Here is a 16,752-nt window from a genome sequence, read left to right on the forward strand (position 1 = left end):
TAATATGTCCCAGAAGCCTGCTTTTACCAAATTACGAGAAAATCCTCGTTTTATTTCAAACTGATGCTATATACAAGCTTGCAATCAAAACATGACAGCAAGCTATTGTTATTTCTAACTAATGGTGTTTTATTGTATTTCTAAAAACTAATCTGCAACCAAAATATGACATAAGGCTATTTATATTCAATGACTGTTACAAGCCTTCAGTCAAAATATGACAGCAAGCTATCGTTATTAAATTAAAAATATATTGAGAAACCTCCACAAATAACGCTATAAAACATGCTACTTGGTTTTAAAAATTAATATTATATACAAGCATGTTACCAATATATGCCATCATGTGTTACGAAATATTTATTTTACCTGTTGTTTTTCCATTGTGATGCACCATTGACAGCATATTTCCATTTCATTACCGTCCGAGCTAGATCCCGCCCCAGGATAAATTAGTGTCCAAGGAACTAGCGAGGTAACATTTATAGCACCAGCAAACACTTGTTGTTAAGCATTATACGTAATACCGTTATCTTTCTTACCTAAACAGTTGAATCCATCACCAGTGTATCCCGAGTTGCACACACAGTCGTAGGATCCGACAGTGTTACTGCAGTCAGCGTTACTATCACAGTTGTGTGTCTTCAATACACACTCATCAACATCTATTTACAAAACAACAAAGAAATCATCTTTAATCTCTATCTCTACACTTTTTCTCTCTTTTGCAATTTGTGTAGTTACCAAATAAAGTAGGATACACTGTTAAATGTGTTACAATGCCTAAGTGACAAGTATTAGTTTTAAAATAATCTCTCTCTCTCTCTGTCTCTCTCTCTCTCTCTCTCTCTCTCTCTCTCTCTCTCTCTCTCTCTCTCTCTCTCTCTCTCTTTCTCTCTCTCTCTCTCTCTCTCTCTCCATTCCATATGTCTTTATTACCTACGAAGTACAGCATAACGAGGGTCATATTTATCGTACGATTTCCCTCGTTTGTCATAACTAAATCGTATGTCCTCCTGACATTGTCGTTTAACGATTGGCTGTTGTAAGAGTACATTTCTTTCTGATTGGCTGACACGACATCCACAGATACTACTTTCTTCATAATACATTTTTATTTCGAGTGTAAGCTGATCACATGCCGTAATGACAAATACTTGTTTTTAATTAATTTAATAAAACATTAATTGATTATTTATGATAACTTGTATTATATTATGATGTAGTTGTGACACATCAAAAACTTAATTATGAATATAACGTTCACAACTGTTAGAAATCTATACTAAGGTCGACGAGTCACTTTTCGCACTCTTGTTTTGGCTTCGTACATAATAAGTGTAGCATATCTTACCGTAATTTCACTTAAAAGCCATATTTAGTAAAAGGTACAATTTTTAATCACAAGATTTTCTTCAAACACATTCAAACACGTTAATAATGTTCCAAAAAAATAAATTCAATAGCAATTTTGCACTGAAATTTGTCCAATATTCTTAAAACGGAAACGTCATGTACCAAATTTATAGTTATTTTAAGGAGATGCAAAGTGACGTCATTGGAATACTGACGTCATTCAAATTCAAAACTAATTATTTCAATTACTGTGTATTTGTTTGCTTTTTAGCTGTTGATACATGTGTACTCTTTACTTATGGGTGTATAAATATCACGTAACTTTAGAACAGGTTGTGATTTGGTTTTCAAGACATCAATGAACAAACATTACTCCGCCGTTAAGGAAATGTTAGTTTGTAAACAATGACTGGAATGTTCATTTAGCAAGACGGTAATAAACAGAATATTACATTCATGTCCATGACAGACGATGTTTACGACACTCGTGCCTAAATGTTCGCATTTCCCTCGCTCTCGCATTCGTGTCGTAAACATCGTCTGTCATGGACACCCATATAATATCCTCTATATATTTCTCCCTCCCACAATCATTATCTCTCTTCCGCCCTCCCTCCCACTCTTTTTGTCTTCTGTGTACAGCTTCATATGTAAGATACAGCGTTATTTGTTACAGTCATCATTAGAATCACAGTCGTTAGAACCATCTACACATTCACTGATGTCTGTAATTAACATATATTCTGAAAATTTTATTGATCTGCACATACGATTTAAAACGAAGATATTATGGTTACTAACAGTGTGATTTTGAAAACGGATTCGCACAAACGGCATAAAACCGAGCATGAATGTTTGATAAATTCAGTATACATTCGAGTAACACTATTTCTAGTGCTACATCTAAGAACGCTATGCACATAATCACATATTATCGAAAAGGAACAATAAATATTTATATTTAAAGTACCACTTTGGAATGAAATATGTCAAATCATATCTATTCGGCAAAGGAAATTATGAACAAAACACCTTATTGACTTGAGCAGGGTTGTGGGTGAATCTATGGAACGTTTTAGAGATGTGTAGTTTTATTTAAAATTAGCAATGCATGTAATTCCATAGATAATACATCATGGGTGACTGTTAGATACAATTTATCTTACAGCAAATTGTTTTAAAACGTATCTAAGGAGGGAAAGCGAGTCAGATACATGTTTAAACCCCAAGTTGTAAGAACATTCTATTTGATGGACACGAATGCAGTATTCCTGGTTTGAAATAAAATTCCAACTAAAACGTATTAAAGCCCTAGCACCTGTAGTTACAACACAAACACACACACACACACAGACACAGACACAGACACACACACACACAAACACACACACACACACAGACACAGACACAGACACACACACACACAAACACACACACACACACACACACACACACACACACACACACACACACACAGACACACAGAGAGAGAGAGAGAGAGAGAGAGAGAGAGAGAGAGAGAGAGAGACACACACACACACACACACACACACACAGAGACACACACACGCACACACACACACATACACACACAGAGACACACACCCATACAGACACACACACAGAGTGACACACACACACACACACACACACACAGACACAGACACACACACACACACACACACATACAAACACACACACACACAGAGACACACACACACATAGACACACACACACACAAACACAGAGACACACACACACACACAGACACACACACAAACACACACACGCACACACACAGACACACACACACGCACACACACACACGCACACACACACACACGCACACACACGCGCGCACACACACACACACACACACACACACGAACACACATATGCAAACGCAAAACGTATACATAAACAAACGTCCTCACACATATAGACAAAGAAGACCACATATAAACAAGAACATGCGCACAAAATTACACACTCATGCATTCCCCAAAACATACACAGTGTCACACATACAGAAACGCTCACCTGCACACGTAGTCTTTCCATCTCCCGAGAAGCCAGTCTTACAAGAACAGATGTAGGATCCGACAGTATTAGTGGAGTCTGCATCCTGGTGACACGTGGCACTCCCGTCTGTACATTCGTTGATGTCTGAGAAACAAAACATGGAGGCAGGTTGAATGAATTGAATGAGATATTTGTAATAAGTGGTTCCCTTTTAATTACGACTACAAAGAAAATATACATTTTGTTATAAACGCACACCTTTTCATATTACAGTAATGTTAACAAATAAGTTTATTTGTTTTGTTTTTGTCCGCTTTTAGGCACCTACAATGTTGTGACAATACAAAGGACATTTTGTGTTTTTATAAATGTAATGTAAGTGCGAGGCATCTTTACAAGATTATTACTGCCCAGTGATGGTTGCAAGAAGTGACTGCAACTACTATATGTTTACAAATATCATTACATTTAATTTACGTTTTTTACGGATAAACACCCTTGTTGTCTGTCTATGTGGATGTGTATTGCGTGGACTGAAATAAATTATATTACCATTGGCATGAGTCTGTAGACATTACTAATATGATTTGGACTAAAGGTTGCATAGTACCAAACAAGAGAGTTCCATGTCAAAGTTTGAGGTGCACTGTCAAATATTTACGGAGTAAAAACAGCTGTGGGTGTGATTGGTAGTAATATGTGACATTGATTATCTGTGCAAATACAATTTTCCATTGACAATAAATGAATACACGTTTATTTGTTATACAGTTGTTATGCAGTATATACCAGAGGTTTAAACTAATGTGGGGTACCCCCAAAAATGGAACTGCAATTTTCAGCAAAAATGACGGTTGCTATTTAAAACATTAATTAAATATCTTAAATGGTATGTGACCCCCCCCCCCCCCTCCCCTCCCCATTTTCATGCAGGTAGATTAGATGTCAAGTGTCACATTTTTATTGCTGTACTTCCTGGGTGTGTTGATACGCTGCTTATATCAGTTTTATTAGTAAACGTTAACATTATTGGCAATAGGATGTGGTCTATTAGAACCTAAAATTACACATTAAATATATTGTTTTCTATGGAGTATTACTATTAGTCACGTCTATGTTTATCCATTGAGTTTCTGGTGACCCTAATGTTTCAGTACTTTAAACGTTTTGAAATAGTTTATTGCCCCAGAAATATGTTAAGGATTGGAACACCTAATTTAATACCTAATTTAATAAACTTAAATTATAAACAATGTAACAAAGTAGATAGTAGCCTATCTCATACTTCATTTTATTTTCTAATTTATTGTGTTGTTGTATGTACGAAATTATTGTTAGGTAAAATTCAGTTTGTCCTGAGACAAATATAAGGACAAGGCAAAATGTTATACAGACAATGTTATTTTAGATACGAAAATATATTCAATATGTAATTTCATGGTTAACAATCTCCATTAGTCGAAAACATATTACAATGACAATATCAAAATAGTCTCTTTAACACATAAAAATCCCAACAAAATGCAAACAAACTAACAAAGAAACTTGGATTTTCAGAGTTTGGAAACTAAACAAGTCATACAGTGTTAATCACAGCTGGTAGTTCTTTTTGAGCATTCATTAATATTTGTAAACAGAGACTGCTATGGTTGCTGTGAATTAGGAGTGTTGTGTTGGTCATCACTGTAGGTAGTACTAAACCAAATAACTTCCTGCTTGGTCAAAGTTCGAGGTACACCAAAATTTGGATAGGGAAGTTGTCACCACAGGTCTAGTGATTGGTGATAAATTTGAGTGGTTTAAACAATATTTATATGACAAAAGAAAGAAAAAATGGATTGGCAAATTTGAGTGTGTTGGTTGCAAAAAACAATAGTTTCATCTGGGCAAAACATGTATGCAATTTTATTTCATCTAGTACCTCTATTTTTTTCTGATTCACTTTAAGATTGAGGGGCGGTAGTATTTATATCCATGGTGGTTATGTCGATTGATATGCTGCAGGTAGGAGTTTTAGTCATATATGTTACTATTGTCGTCAATATGATTTGATTTAGTAGTATACTCCCTGTATTGATTCTATCACCCAAGCATTACTTTTCTAATACTAATAGCGGCGGCGGTTGTGACGTCAACATTTGCGTTTTGCATCCATGTTAAGTTTTCGTATTTTACTCCAATTTAACCAACTTTAAAGTCCTAGACCAATGCTATTCGGTTTATAGTTTCACCTATGTATATCTCATGATAAAATAAATGTATTGAATTAATTTTTTAATATGGTTTTAAATACATTATTTTAAAAATGTTTAATAATTTCAAATAACTGAATTAATTTTAATTACAGATTATATCTATTATAAAATTAATTGAATAATTTCGTTATTTTTGGTAACATGTTTCGAGAAAGACATGCAACTAATGGCAGGCATGGCGAAGCAAGAGGGAGGCTAGAGCCTCATTATGAATTAAAAAACAATTGGTAGTAAATCTTCAGGCAGCGCTACATTTTACTTGTAAAATGGAGGAAATTGCATTTCAGAACATCTAGTTTTCAATTTATTTTTTACGGGGGAGCATACCCCGAACCTCCTATAAACTCTGCTTTGCGCCTTCAATCTTACTCCCCCCCCCCCCCCCCCCCCCCCCCCAATGTCTACTTGCTTCCGCCGTTCCTGTGTGGCGGCAAGACATCTAATTCCGCTGAATTCTTCCTTACGGTGTCCTTAGTGTCCACCAGTTTTTAAAACAACAACACAACAATCAACGTCAGTTTTGGAGATATACACAAATACTTTGTACTGAAATGGTTATGTCACCAGCCTACAAAAACTCTGGCATACAGCTATATGTTGATACATTGGCATAGAAAAAGAAAGTTGTTTAGTATTTTTTATTATATAATTTAATGTCCAGCTACAACACCCAGGCAATATAATAGAACCACACATTAATCTTAGCAGTGTAAATGTGTCCATCTCTAGTGACGTCATTCATACAGAAAGCAAAAAAAAAGAAAGAAATGTTTTATTTAACGACGCACTCAACACACTTTATTTACGGTTATATATACCACACATATTTTGAGAGGAAACCCGCTGTCGCCACTTCATGGGCTACTCTTTCCGATTAGCAGCAAGGGATCTTTTATTTGCACTTCCTACAGGAATGATAGCACAAACCATGACCTTTGTTGAACCAGTTATGGATCACTGGTCGGTGCAAGTGGTTTACACCGACCCATTGAGCCTTGCGGAGCACTCACTCAGGGTTTGGAGTCGGTATCGGGATTAAAAGTCCCATGCCTCGACTGGGATCCGAACCCAGTACCTACCAGCCTGTTGACCGATGGCCTAACCACGACGCCACCGAGGCCGGTCATTCATACATTTGCAAAGGTAAGAACCACAACTATTTCGGCAGACAGCGTTTCTGTCACAGTTGCTAGAACTATCAGTGTCATAAGAATGATTTAGCTATTAATTAATATATTCTGAAAACTGAATAAAGGGATGAATGAATGAATGAATGAATGAATATATGAATGAATAAATAGATAAATAGATAAATAAATAAATATTACTATATCAGACTTGCACGTGGTTAAATTTGTGTTAAAATGTTAGAAATTGATTAGACAGAATGGATCATAAACATTATTTGAACTAGTGGTTCAACTATTGTACTAAATCAAAGAACACATATTATTATGGACATATACTATAACACTACTACACCATAAACCCAATCTTACCAACACATGCTTTCCCATCTTTTATGTATATTTTCGTAGAAACAGAACAACACATACCATGGTCATTGGTTGGGACGAGCAAAAAAATGGGAGATTCGATCCTTCGACTCAAATACCTCAAACAAGCATCCTGAGAAAGACCCGGCCCTCTATTGAAGTTATGTTAAAAAAGTACTACTATTTAATTTAAAACATGCAGGTGGATTGCTACTTTACCTCTTTCACAAAACAACGATCTTGCCTGAGGTATGAATTCAGAGGTGTGTGTGTGTGTGTGTGTGTGTGTGTGTGTGTGTGTGTGTGTGTGTGTGTGTTTTTTGGTGGACTAACGGGGAAAAGAAACATATACATATACTCGTCAAAAGGCATCCCAATTCGAAAAAAGTAAAAGGGAAAAATTAATCTTAGAGTCGCTGAGTACACTAATTCCCTCCCTTTGGATTCGCCTCTGGAATACTTCTGACAATAATCGTCGATAGTGACTAAACACAATTTAAGACTTTATTAAATCATGATGTGTGTTTGTGTTTTGCATTAGTCAATTACGTTACAGTCTGATGAGGCGAGATTGTAATGTACCTGTGCATTGTCTGCCATTTCCCACGAACCCAGTTCTGCATCTACATGAATAAGATCCAATATTGTTCGTGCAATCTGCATTCGTGTCACACTGGTTTGTACCCGTACACTCGTTGTCACCTGTAAATGTAAATAAATATATTAATTGAGATTTCATTCATAGACTAAACTAGCTACACTCTTAGGTCTCTGGCTGCATGGGAGCAGATCCTGCCGCTAATGGGCATGGCTATCAGGAAGGAAACATGTTTTATAACAAAAATAATCAATGTAATTGCACTTGCTTATTATAATTTATAACAATATGTGTGATCAATTCATTATGTATAATACGTTACCATGCAAGATACCTAATCCCTACAGAAACTGTTTTAGTCTCAAAGTTCCATTACGTAACGTATCTACTAATTAAAACACAAAACCAGCTACACTTTTAACTGACATACATGTGAGTGTGTTTTATATATTTGACCGTATCTTGTGTGACATTATTGGATAAAGAGAGTGGGGGAAATTGCGTTACTGTAACAAAAACCTTTTCCCAGCTAGTTTAAAATTGCATACATTTTGCATTTCTGTCTGAAGGCAAATGCACTCTCTTCTCATTCCACACTACGAATGGCCACGGTCTCAGTGGATACACGTTTGCAAGTCAAGATCCCATTTCGTATAAATGCAGTAGTTAAACGGAATGGTACCTTAGGCCGTTTGCTTGCGGCTATGTAGTGGACAATGTACACGTGGTAAATATGCGGGACAACAAAGTGTAATTAAAACGTAACAAGTAAACTGTGTTTTATGTTTTACCTAAACACGTTGTTCCGTCTCCAGAATAACCATCCAAGCAAATACACAAATAGGATCCTTCTAGATTGGTGCAGCTCGCACGTTGGGGGTGACAGTTATGTGTTCCAGCAGTACATTCATTAATATCTGAAATATATCAAATTTGAAGACCAGTTATCGTCAAAAATAAATTAAAGATGGCTTGAGGATGTATGCTTCCCCATCCTGGTACTTTGCTTTCAATAATATTTTATAATATTGTCTTGAATTTGCTTCAGATGTAAGTCGTGTTCGATTAATAGAGCCTTTGTGGTGACTGATATTGCATATTAAATATATGTTCTTGTTTAGAATAACAAGGTGTTTATTGCTGTCTGCTGTAGCCTAAACCAGATTTTACCTTCCAATAATTTTGTACGTATGAAAAAAACAAAAAGGCTGATGCAAATATTAACACCCGGCCGCAAATTCATTGGATATACAGACACTGTCATTCTAAATAAGGACATATATTTCATATGTAAGTGTAATATGTAAAAAGACTGTCAGCTCAAAACATCTTACAGTGGCTGCACACTGTTTACTAAGAAAATAAGCACACATCCTGCCCATTCCTGTTTTTTAAACAATAGGTTTGTTTTGTTTAATGACACCACTAGAGCACATTGGTGTATTAATCATTGGCTATTGGATGTCAAACGTGGTCATTTTGACAGTCTTAGAGAGGAATCCCGCTACATCTTTCCAGTAATAGCAAGAGATATTTCGTATGCACCATCTCACAGACAGGATAGCACATACCACATCCTTTGATATACCAGTCTTGATGTACTGGCTGGAACGAGAAATAGCCCAATGGGCCCACCGACGGGGATCGGTCCTATACCGACGGTGCATTAAGCGAGCGCTTTAACACTGGGCTACGTCTCGGCCTTGTTTTTTAAAAACACTATCTTATCTTAACATATTTTAAATATGAAGCTTTATATGGACAAATACAACTGAAATGACCTTTGGCTGAATTATTTCAAATTATGTTGACCTTTGAAGGAAATGGTACATTTGTACACGTGTACGAAATTATTTTAGATAAAAAACAAGATTGATGTTCTGCTAAACATTACAATGTCCAGAAATGCATTGGTTATAGAGATATTCATATTCTAATCAAGAACATGTATGTAAACCGTAGTGTAGTAGTGTAAAACTATAGTATTTGTGAAATACATTTTAAGATGGGTACAACTGTAGGATACTTTCTTTAAGAGTACACTATTTAAAGTGAGTACACAAAACCAAAATCTTATTATGCCCTCCCCTCGTTTACTTTAGTAAACTGTTGAATTTTCCCCTGATAATATACAGATATTCTAACTATTTTATACAGCATCTACTGAAAACAAAATATCACATCTTGGTACCGAAACTAAAATATACACTACGATTATTATCGATAATACTGGATATCACCAGATGCTGGAATCACGTGACTACTTTTGAGAAAATGTGACCCTAGTCATTACAAAATCACCGGTGTTACGTCATATTATGAATTTCAACTGATCATGATGCGAGAAAACGTTTATAGTTAAATTAGTAATAATTATAAAAACCAGTTGAAAGAATACACACACACACACACACACACACACACACACACACACACACACACACACACTTGTAATTACCCCGTCTTACAAGAGCATTTCTATAGTGTTACAATCCTAGTCTGCATTCTGATAACAAGGGATGGTCCTATCAATGGACATAGACACAAATATATTATAAACATTGAACAGTGAACGGTGGTAAATCATTGACATAGTATATGTTGCAACACACCCGAAACTCGCTTATCTGTCCCATTATGCATTACACGTATGTCTAATTTAGCGTATGATGGTTTTGTTGGAGAGTGTAGGCTAATATCTACAACATAAAAATAGTTATACATATATAAAATACATGATTGAAAACAATTTTACTTTTCGTGTCCGAAATTAGTCAAATACAAAGGTACTAAGCATGCAATAATGCATTTGAGATGGGTAACCGGGACAACTATATGACAATATCAAAGAAAACCCCAGTCAGCTGACATTATGTGAAAAGATCTCTTACCAAGGCACGTTTTCCCATCCCCGGTGAAGCCAGCCCTACAGCTACACGTGTAAGATCCAGCGTTATTTTGACAGTCAGCATTGGAATCACAGTCGTTAGAACCATCAGTACATTCATTGATATCTGAAACAAGCAAAATTAGCTCCATTATTCTTCTGTCATAAGTGTGTTAGATATGCGCAGTGTAGTAGTATAATACAATGCAGATAGGTGTCATATGAAAGCAATAGTATGTAGATAATAGTAAGTTCACTTACCAGCGCACGTTTTTCCATTGCCGATGTAGCCAATTCTGCAGCTACACGAGTACGAACCAGCGTTATTTTGACAGTCAGCATTGGTATGACAGTCGTTAGAACCCAAACACTCATCGACATCTGTAAATGAAACATACTCTAAAAACGTTATCGACCCGCATAGTGATTTAAAACGAAGATGCTACGGTTACTAATAGTGGTCATCCGGTTTCTGTTTGCAAAAGATTGCTTGGAATACGTATTATATAAAAGTAATTATTTTGAACTTCAAAACATTTATAATAAAACAAACCAATGGATCACTTAAGCACCACTCATTTAAATTAACTACATTATTTTAAAACATTAAAGAATGAGTTTGAAAACACCAATTCGGACAAACGTTGAAAAACATCACAAAAACAGGCCATGAAGGTTTGATAAGATCAGTATATTAACGAATGACAATATTTGAACGCTAGCTCAAAGAGAGAAGTTTAAATAAGCACAGATTATCAAAAGGAACAATAATTGTAATATCTTAAATAACACTTTGGAATGAAATACGTCAAATAATATTTATTCGGCAAATGAAATAATGACATAACCCACCTGTTGACGGGTAGGATGTGGGTGAATGTATAAAACGTTTCAGGGATGGACAGTAGTATTTAAAATTAGTAATGCATGTAATTATGAGTGGCCCTTAGATACCATTTATCTTGCAAGGAGTTGTTTAAAAATGTATCTGCTGGACACGAATGTTGTATTCTGGTCCTTACACATCCTGAAAAACGTGGTTTAAAATAAATGTTGACGTCTTTTCGAACCAAAACATATTGCAGCCCTAGCGTTTGTAGTTATCTTATGCGTCACAAAGTCACAAAATATTTTTTATTGGATGGTATGGCACTGGCTGCTTGGTCATTACCTTGTAGGAGCCACCCGTATGTTTTTTAATTGTTGTCACAGTATGTGTGTTATTAGCATGTGTTATCAAAAATAACAAACAGAAGTTTAAGAAAAATTATTAATGTTTAGCTTTTTTTTTAAATAACTACTGTTTGAGGAAATCAAACATGTATGAATGTCAGAGGCACACACACGCGCGCGCGCATACATACACACATACCAATATTCATGAATGTATATATAAACACACAAACACACATATACACAAAGCAGTTTTTATCAGTTTCCAACATTGATTTAACAGACATTTTGGAAACGCCTTCATATTTTATTTTGCCACCTTGGTGTATCAAACCACCAAAAATTGTATTCGACCTTGTGCATCTAAAGGAAGATCGCACAGATGCAGTTATTTATAAACAGCATTTCATGGAAATCCAAGAGAGATATTGTGATTGCATTTCTGTTTACACAGACGGATCACGGGATAGGAATTCTGTGGCTTGTGCTACAATTTTTCCATCAATCTTTATTGCTGAAATTTGGGCAATCGTTAAAGCCTTGGAAGAGATTAAGGATTCATGTGCATCCAAATATATAATTTTTACAACTCACTTTCGTGTCTCCAAGCTTTACAGTACATGAAATTGGAGCATCCCTTGGTTGGGATGGTGATACAAAAGTGTGTCTTTTTATCAATTGCCAATATTGTGTTGGGTACCCAGCCATGTTGGCATTAAGGGTAATGAAAAGGCAGATGTTGCTGTCAAGTCTGCTTTGAACTTGCCCCGTGTCCATGTTGGTGTCCCCTGCAGTGATTTTAAATTTCATATTAAACAATATATCTTTTCGACTTGGCAAAACAATTGGGACCTTGCTGTTGCTCACAAGCTTCATTCTGTCAAGGCAATCCTAGGAGAGTGGCATTCATCCTACAGGCGTGGCAGGAAGGATGAAGTAGTCTCGTGCCGTGTCCGCATCGGCCATACATATTTGACCCTTCCCTTCAACGTGAACATTGTCATTTTGATGGAGTGTGATCATTTCAAGCTGACGAGAAATGATATGTTTGGCAAGAGAAATGTTTTCAAATCTGTTAAATTCCATCCAGAATTAATTGTAAAGTTTTTAAAACACTTTTGACTTCTATACAAAGTTTTAAAATATACTTACCTTGATTTTATGTATTGTATTATACGTTACACCCACAGCTCCGAACACTGTGGTTTTACATAAATATATATAAATAATATTTTCATATACTTACAATTTGTGACACCCAATAGCCGATGTGTATTTTGTGCTGGGGTGTCGTTAAACATTCATACATTCATTTACATTTACATTCATTGCATTGCCACAGATATGTGTTATGGTAATATAAAGGTTAGGCCCATGTTATGTCAGGTCAGAGTGTTTAACGTGCACATTCAGAACAAGCTGTTGTAGCGCACGTCTGTCCTGGGCACAGGTATCGACCTCAGCCGGCTCCTTCGTCCAGGACAGGAAAGGAGTGGGGTGGGATGGAGGGAGGACCGCCTGCACTGGCAGGTGCATGGGAGCACCAGCAGTCCGAACGGGTCGGTAACAGGCGGAGGGCGGTTAGGCCCTAAATCCAACATATTATATAGTATATGGCAAACAGCCATTACATAACCTAAATCTACAAAGCATTTATTATTTGCATTCAAACAAAACGAATAGAATCTCATACTTCATTTCATCCTGCAATCACTGTATGTATTGCTAAGATATAATGACTAGATAAATCTCTATTATATGTTCTGTCGCTGAGCAAAACTATACCTGTGTGGGACAGAACTCGCTGTGATCAGCAAAGGAATTTTGTATTGTTCGAATTTACGAATTATTTTACTTACAGTTGATTGTTTTCGTTTTTAAAAACGTTTTGAAGACCTATTTTATTTTAGAAATAAGAAATAAATTGTTGTTATTTAAGAACTATTTTGTTTTGGCGCATGCATAGATATTGTAGCTGCGAAGCCATTGAACATATGTGGACACACTACCCTGAAAAACGTTAACGTTATGAATAAAAATATAATAATTTTATTAAATTTATATCGATTTCCGGATAAATAAAACAACTGGTTACTGTCTTACAGGGACATTCCTGAGTTTGCTGCATTGTAAGATGTTTCCGACTAATAAAATATTTTTACGATTAAACTTACCTATTAAATACATTTTCTTGTTTAGAATATCAGTGTATATATATTCAATGTGTTTCTGTACTGGTCGTCTTAATATTTGTAAGAAGCCCAAACTGGATTTTGTCTTCAAACAATTTCGAACGTACGAAAAAACTTATTTTAGGAAATAAAATGAAATTTAATCTAATACAAATATTAGAACGACCAGAAACACGTTTAATATGCAGCCACTAATAATTTATGCAGAAAAATATATTTGATATGTAATTACAATTGTTAAAAAGTATCTTTAAAATTGCAGCAAACTCAGAAATGACCCTTTAAAATATCGGCATTATCCTGCTCAGGTCGAATGGCGAATGACTTTCGGTAGAGCCTCGCAACATGTCCCATTCTAACCTTCGCAGGATAAACCGGATATCTTAGACTTTATCCATTTTTTATAGTTATTTTATAATGTATATATGTTTTTCATGTGTACGAATTTATTACGAGGTAAAGTTCGATTTGTGCTAATATTATATCATATTTTGACAAGCTAAAATGTATTGGTTATACAGACATTGGTATTTCAGGCAAGAAAATACATTAAATATGTAATTTTAGTGGTCAAAAATGTCCGTTAGTTGAAAACATTTTAGAATGACAACATGAGAATAATCTCTTTAACACAATAAAATCAAACAAAACAACACTGTTTAAAAAATCCCAACAAAAAAGCAAACGAACTCGAGAGAAACTTGGATTTTCGTATTCTGAAAACAAAACAAGTCATATAGTAGAGATGCAGGATAGATTATTGGGTCACATAAATTATCTTACCGTTAAAGGACCCCGGAATATTAAAACATTCGGCGTTTGCATGACAGTCGTGTATTCCTGTTGAACATTCATCAACATCTGGAAACAGAGACAGCTATAATTACTGTGTGTTAGGGGTGCAGTTAGCACAACACATTACTTTTTATATAGTCGTCCAAATTGCATACACTAGATGAACACCTAATATATATCACTGTATGTTTTCTATCACCCAGGCGTTCATTTTTGAATAGCGATAGCGGCGATGGGTGTGGCGTCGACATTTGCATTTAGCTTTCTTGTTACGTGTTTTTGTTTGACTGCAATGCTAACAAACTTTAAAGTCCTAGATCGATGATGCTTGGTGTGTAGTTGCACCTATGTCCATACCATGTTGAATAAACTTATTGAATTAAAAGTGTTTAATATTGCTAAAGAACTGAATTAATTTTACATTACAGGTTATTTCTGTTATAAAATTAATTGAACAGTTTAATTATTTTCATAACATGCTTTGAAACAGACATGCAACTAAGGACGACATCAAATACGTTTTTGGTGACAAGACATCTAGCCGAATTCTTGTTTATGGTGTGATTAGTGTCAAGCAGTTTTTGTCGTACCTTCTCTTCACTAGTACACATTTATCAACGTCAGTGTTGGAGACATATACAGCAAAACCTTTGTTGTGTAGTGGTTAAGTCATCGACCGGTTCACACCCCAGTACCGGCTCCACACCAGAGCAGGTTTTAGTGGCAAAATGTGAACATGTAAGTCCACTCTACAAACTTCTATTGCACTAACCACAAAACCGTTAGCTCCTATCCTGGACAGATGGCCACGATGCTGACGTGTGTCTTGGACAATACTTAGTTGGCAGAGACGTTTAAAAGGATGTTCATGTGTGTTGTCGGATGTAATGATAAATGTTTAACTATTTCGTCACTGAAACGATGAAGTTTCATGGAAACAAAAATTTAATTAGTTCAAAGATTTATCTTACCACTACATGTTTTCCCATCTCCTCTGTACCCAGCCCTGCACAAACATGCAAACGAACCCGGGATATTAAAACATTCAGCGTTTGTATCACAGTCGTGTGTTCCTGTCAAACACTCTCAACATGTGGAAACAAAGTTAACTATAAATACCATCTTGCTCAGACTACACGTTTGTCTTTATGCTTCCTTTATCATTATGTGTTAAAGGTACAAGCGAGTTCATTATAATTTACTGTGCAATTGTGGTCAAATAAGGAGTTTTGATTTTTAAAGATATGTATCACCTACATAGGGGCGATGTGATTTTATGAGATTACAGGTAAGATGCACCACGATCTTTAAAGTCAGCAATCACGCCTAACCCCCATTCACACCTCGTTTTTGCCACCACCCTTTATGCATGTGTATTTACCTGTCGCCCAATAACACGACTCGCAGACAATGTGGGTTGCTCGACCAGAATGTTGTTTCCTTCTAATATAACATCCTGGCTAAGACAATGGCAAATAGGTGTACCACAGGTTTCGAACTATCAAAATACCCATCAAGATGTTTCTGTAGGCACAACTATATGTGGGTTTCAGCGTATGCTGCGTACGTACATGCATGTTCTACGTACGTACATGCGTGCATGTGTTATATATGTCTAATTATTGATTAGTGGGTGATTTCCTAAATAAACAAATCTAGCAAAGACGTCAACATACCTGTACAATTGCGTCCATCTCCAGAGTAGCCAATTTTACAAGAACAGTTGTAGGATCCGATAGTATTAGTGCAGTCTGCATCCTGGTGACATGTAGCACTCCCATCAGTACATTCGTTGATGTCTGCAGGAAAGTTATATGAGGGGTGTAGTGTACAGCATGTACAACATTCAATGAACCTTATCGTATTAGGAAGTGTATGTAGGTTTTTAGAACTAAAGTGTTACTCAAATAAGAACAAAAACAAAGGAATGTAAGTGTTACTAACAATTATATTGTATTTAACTAAAAACACACACCTG

At 35.8% G+C, this 16,752-nt stretch overlaps 1 protein-coding gene across 1 annotated transcript in view; it reads right to left on the bottom strand.

Annotated features, from left to right (window-relative positions):
* Positions 1-542: 542 nt before the first annotated feature.
* LOC121391606 (fibrillin-3-like) overlaps positions 543-16,752 on the bottom strand; it is a gene marked incomplete at its 3' end in the record, with an annotated part of 34,774 nt that continues 18,564 nt past the window's right edge. Inside the window, exons 8-15 of the mRNA XM_041523175.1 lie at positions 16,750-16,752; positions 16,451-16,573; positions 14,763-14,840; positions 10,876-10,995; positions 10,619-10,741; positions 8,519-8,644; positions 3,397-3,522; positions 543-665 (exon numbers count right to left, since the gene is read on the bottom strand). The exon at positions 16,750-16,752 is cut by the window's right edge and continues 120 nt beyond it. Coding sequence (XP_041379109.1) covers positions 543-665; positions 3,397-3,522; positions 8,519-8,644; positions 10,619-10,741; positions 10,876-10,995; positions 14,763-14,840; positions 16,451-16,573; positions 16,750-16,752 — 822 coding nt within the window. The remainder of the gene's footprint in view (positions 666-3,396; positions 3,523-8,518; positions 8,645-10,618; positions 10,742-10,875; positions 10,996-14,762; positions 14,841-16,450; positions 16,574-16,749) is intronic.

This window comes from Gigantopelta aegis, unplaced genomic scaffold (assembly GCF_016097555.1).
Source record: "Gigantopelta aegis isolate Gae_Host unplaced genomic scaffold, Gae_host_genome ctg2713_pilon_pilon:::debris, whole genome shotgun sequence".
In the NCBI taxonomy this organism is placed as follows: Eukaryota; Metazoa; Mollusca; class Gastropoda; order Neomphalida; family Peltospiridae; genus Gigantopelta; species Gigantopelta aegis.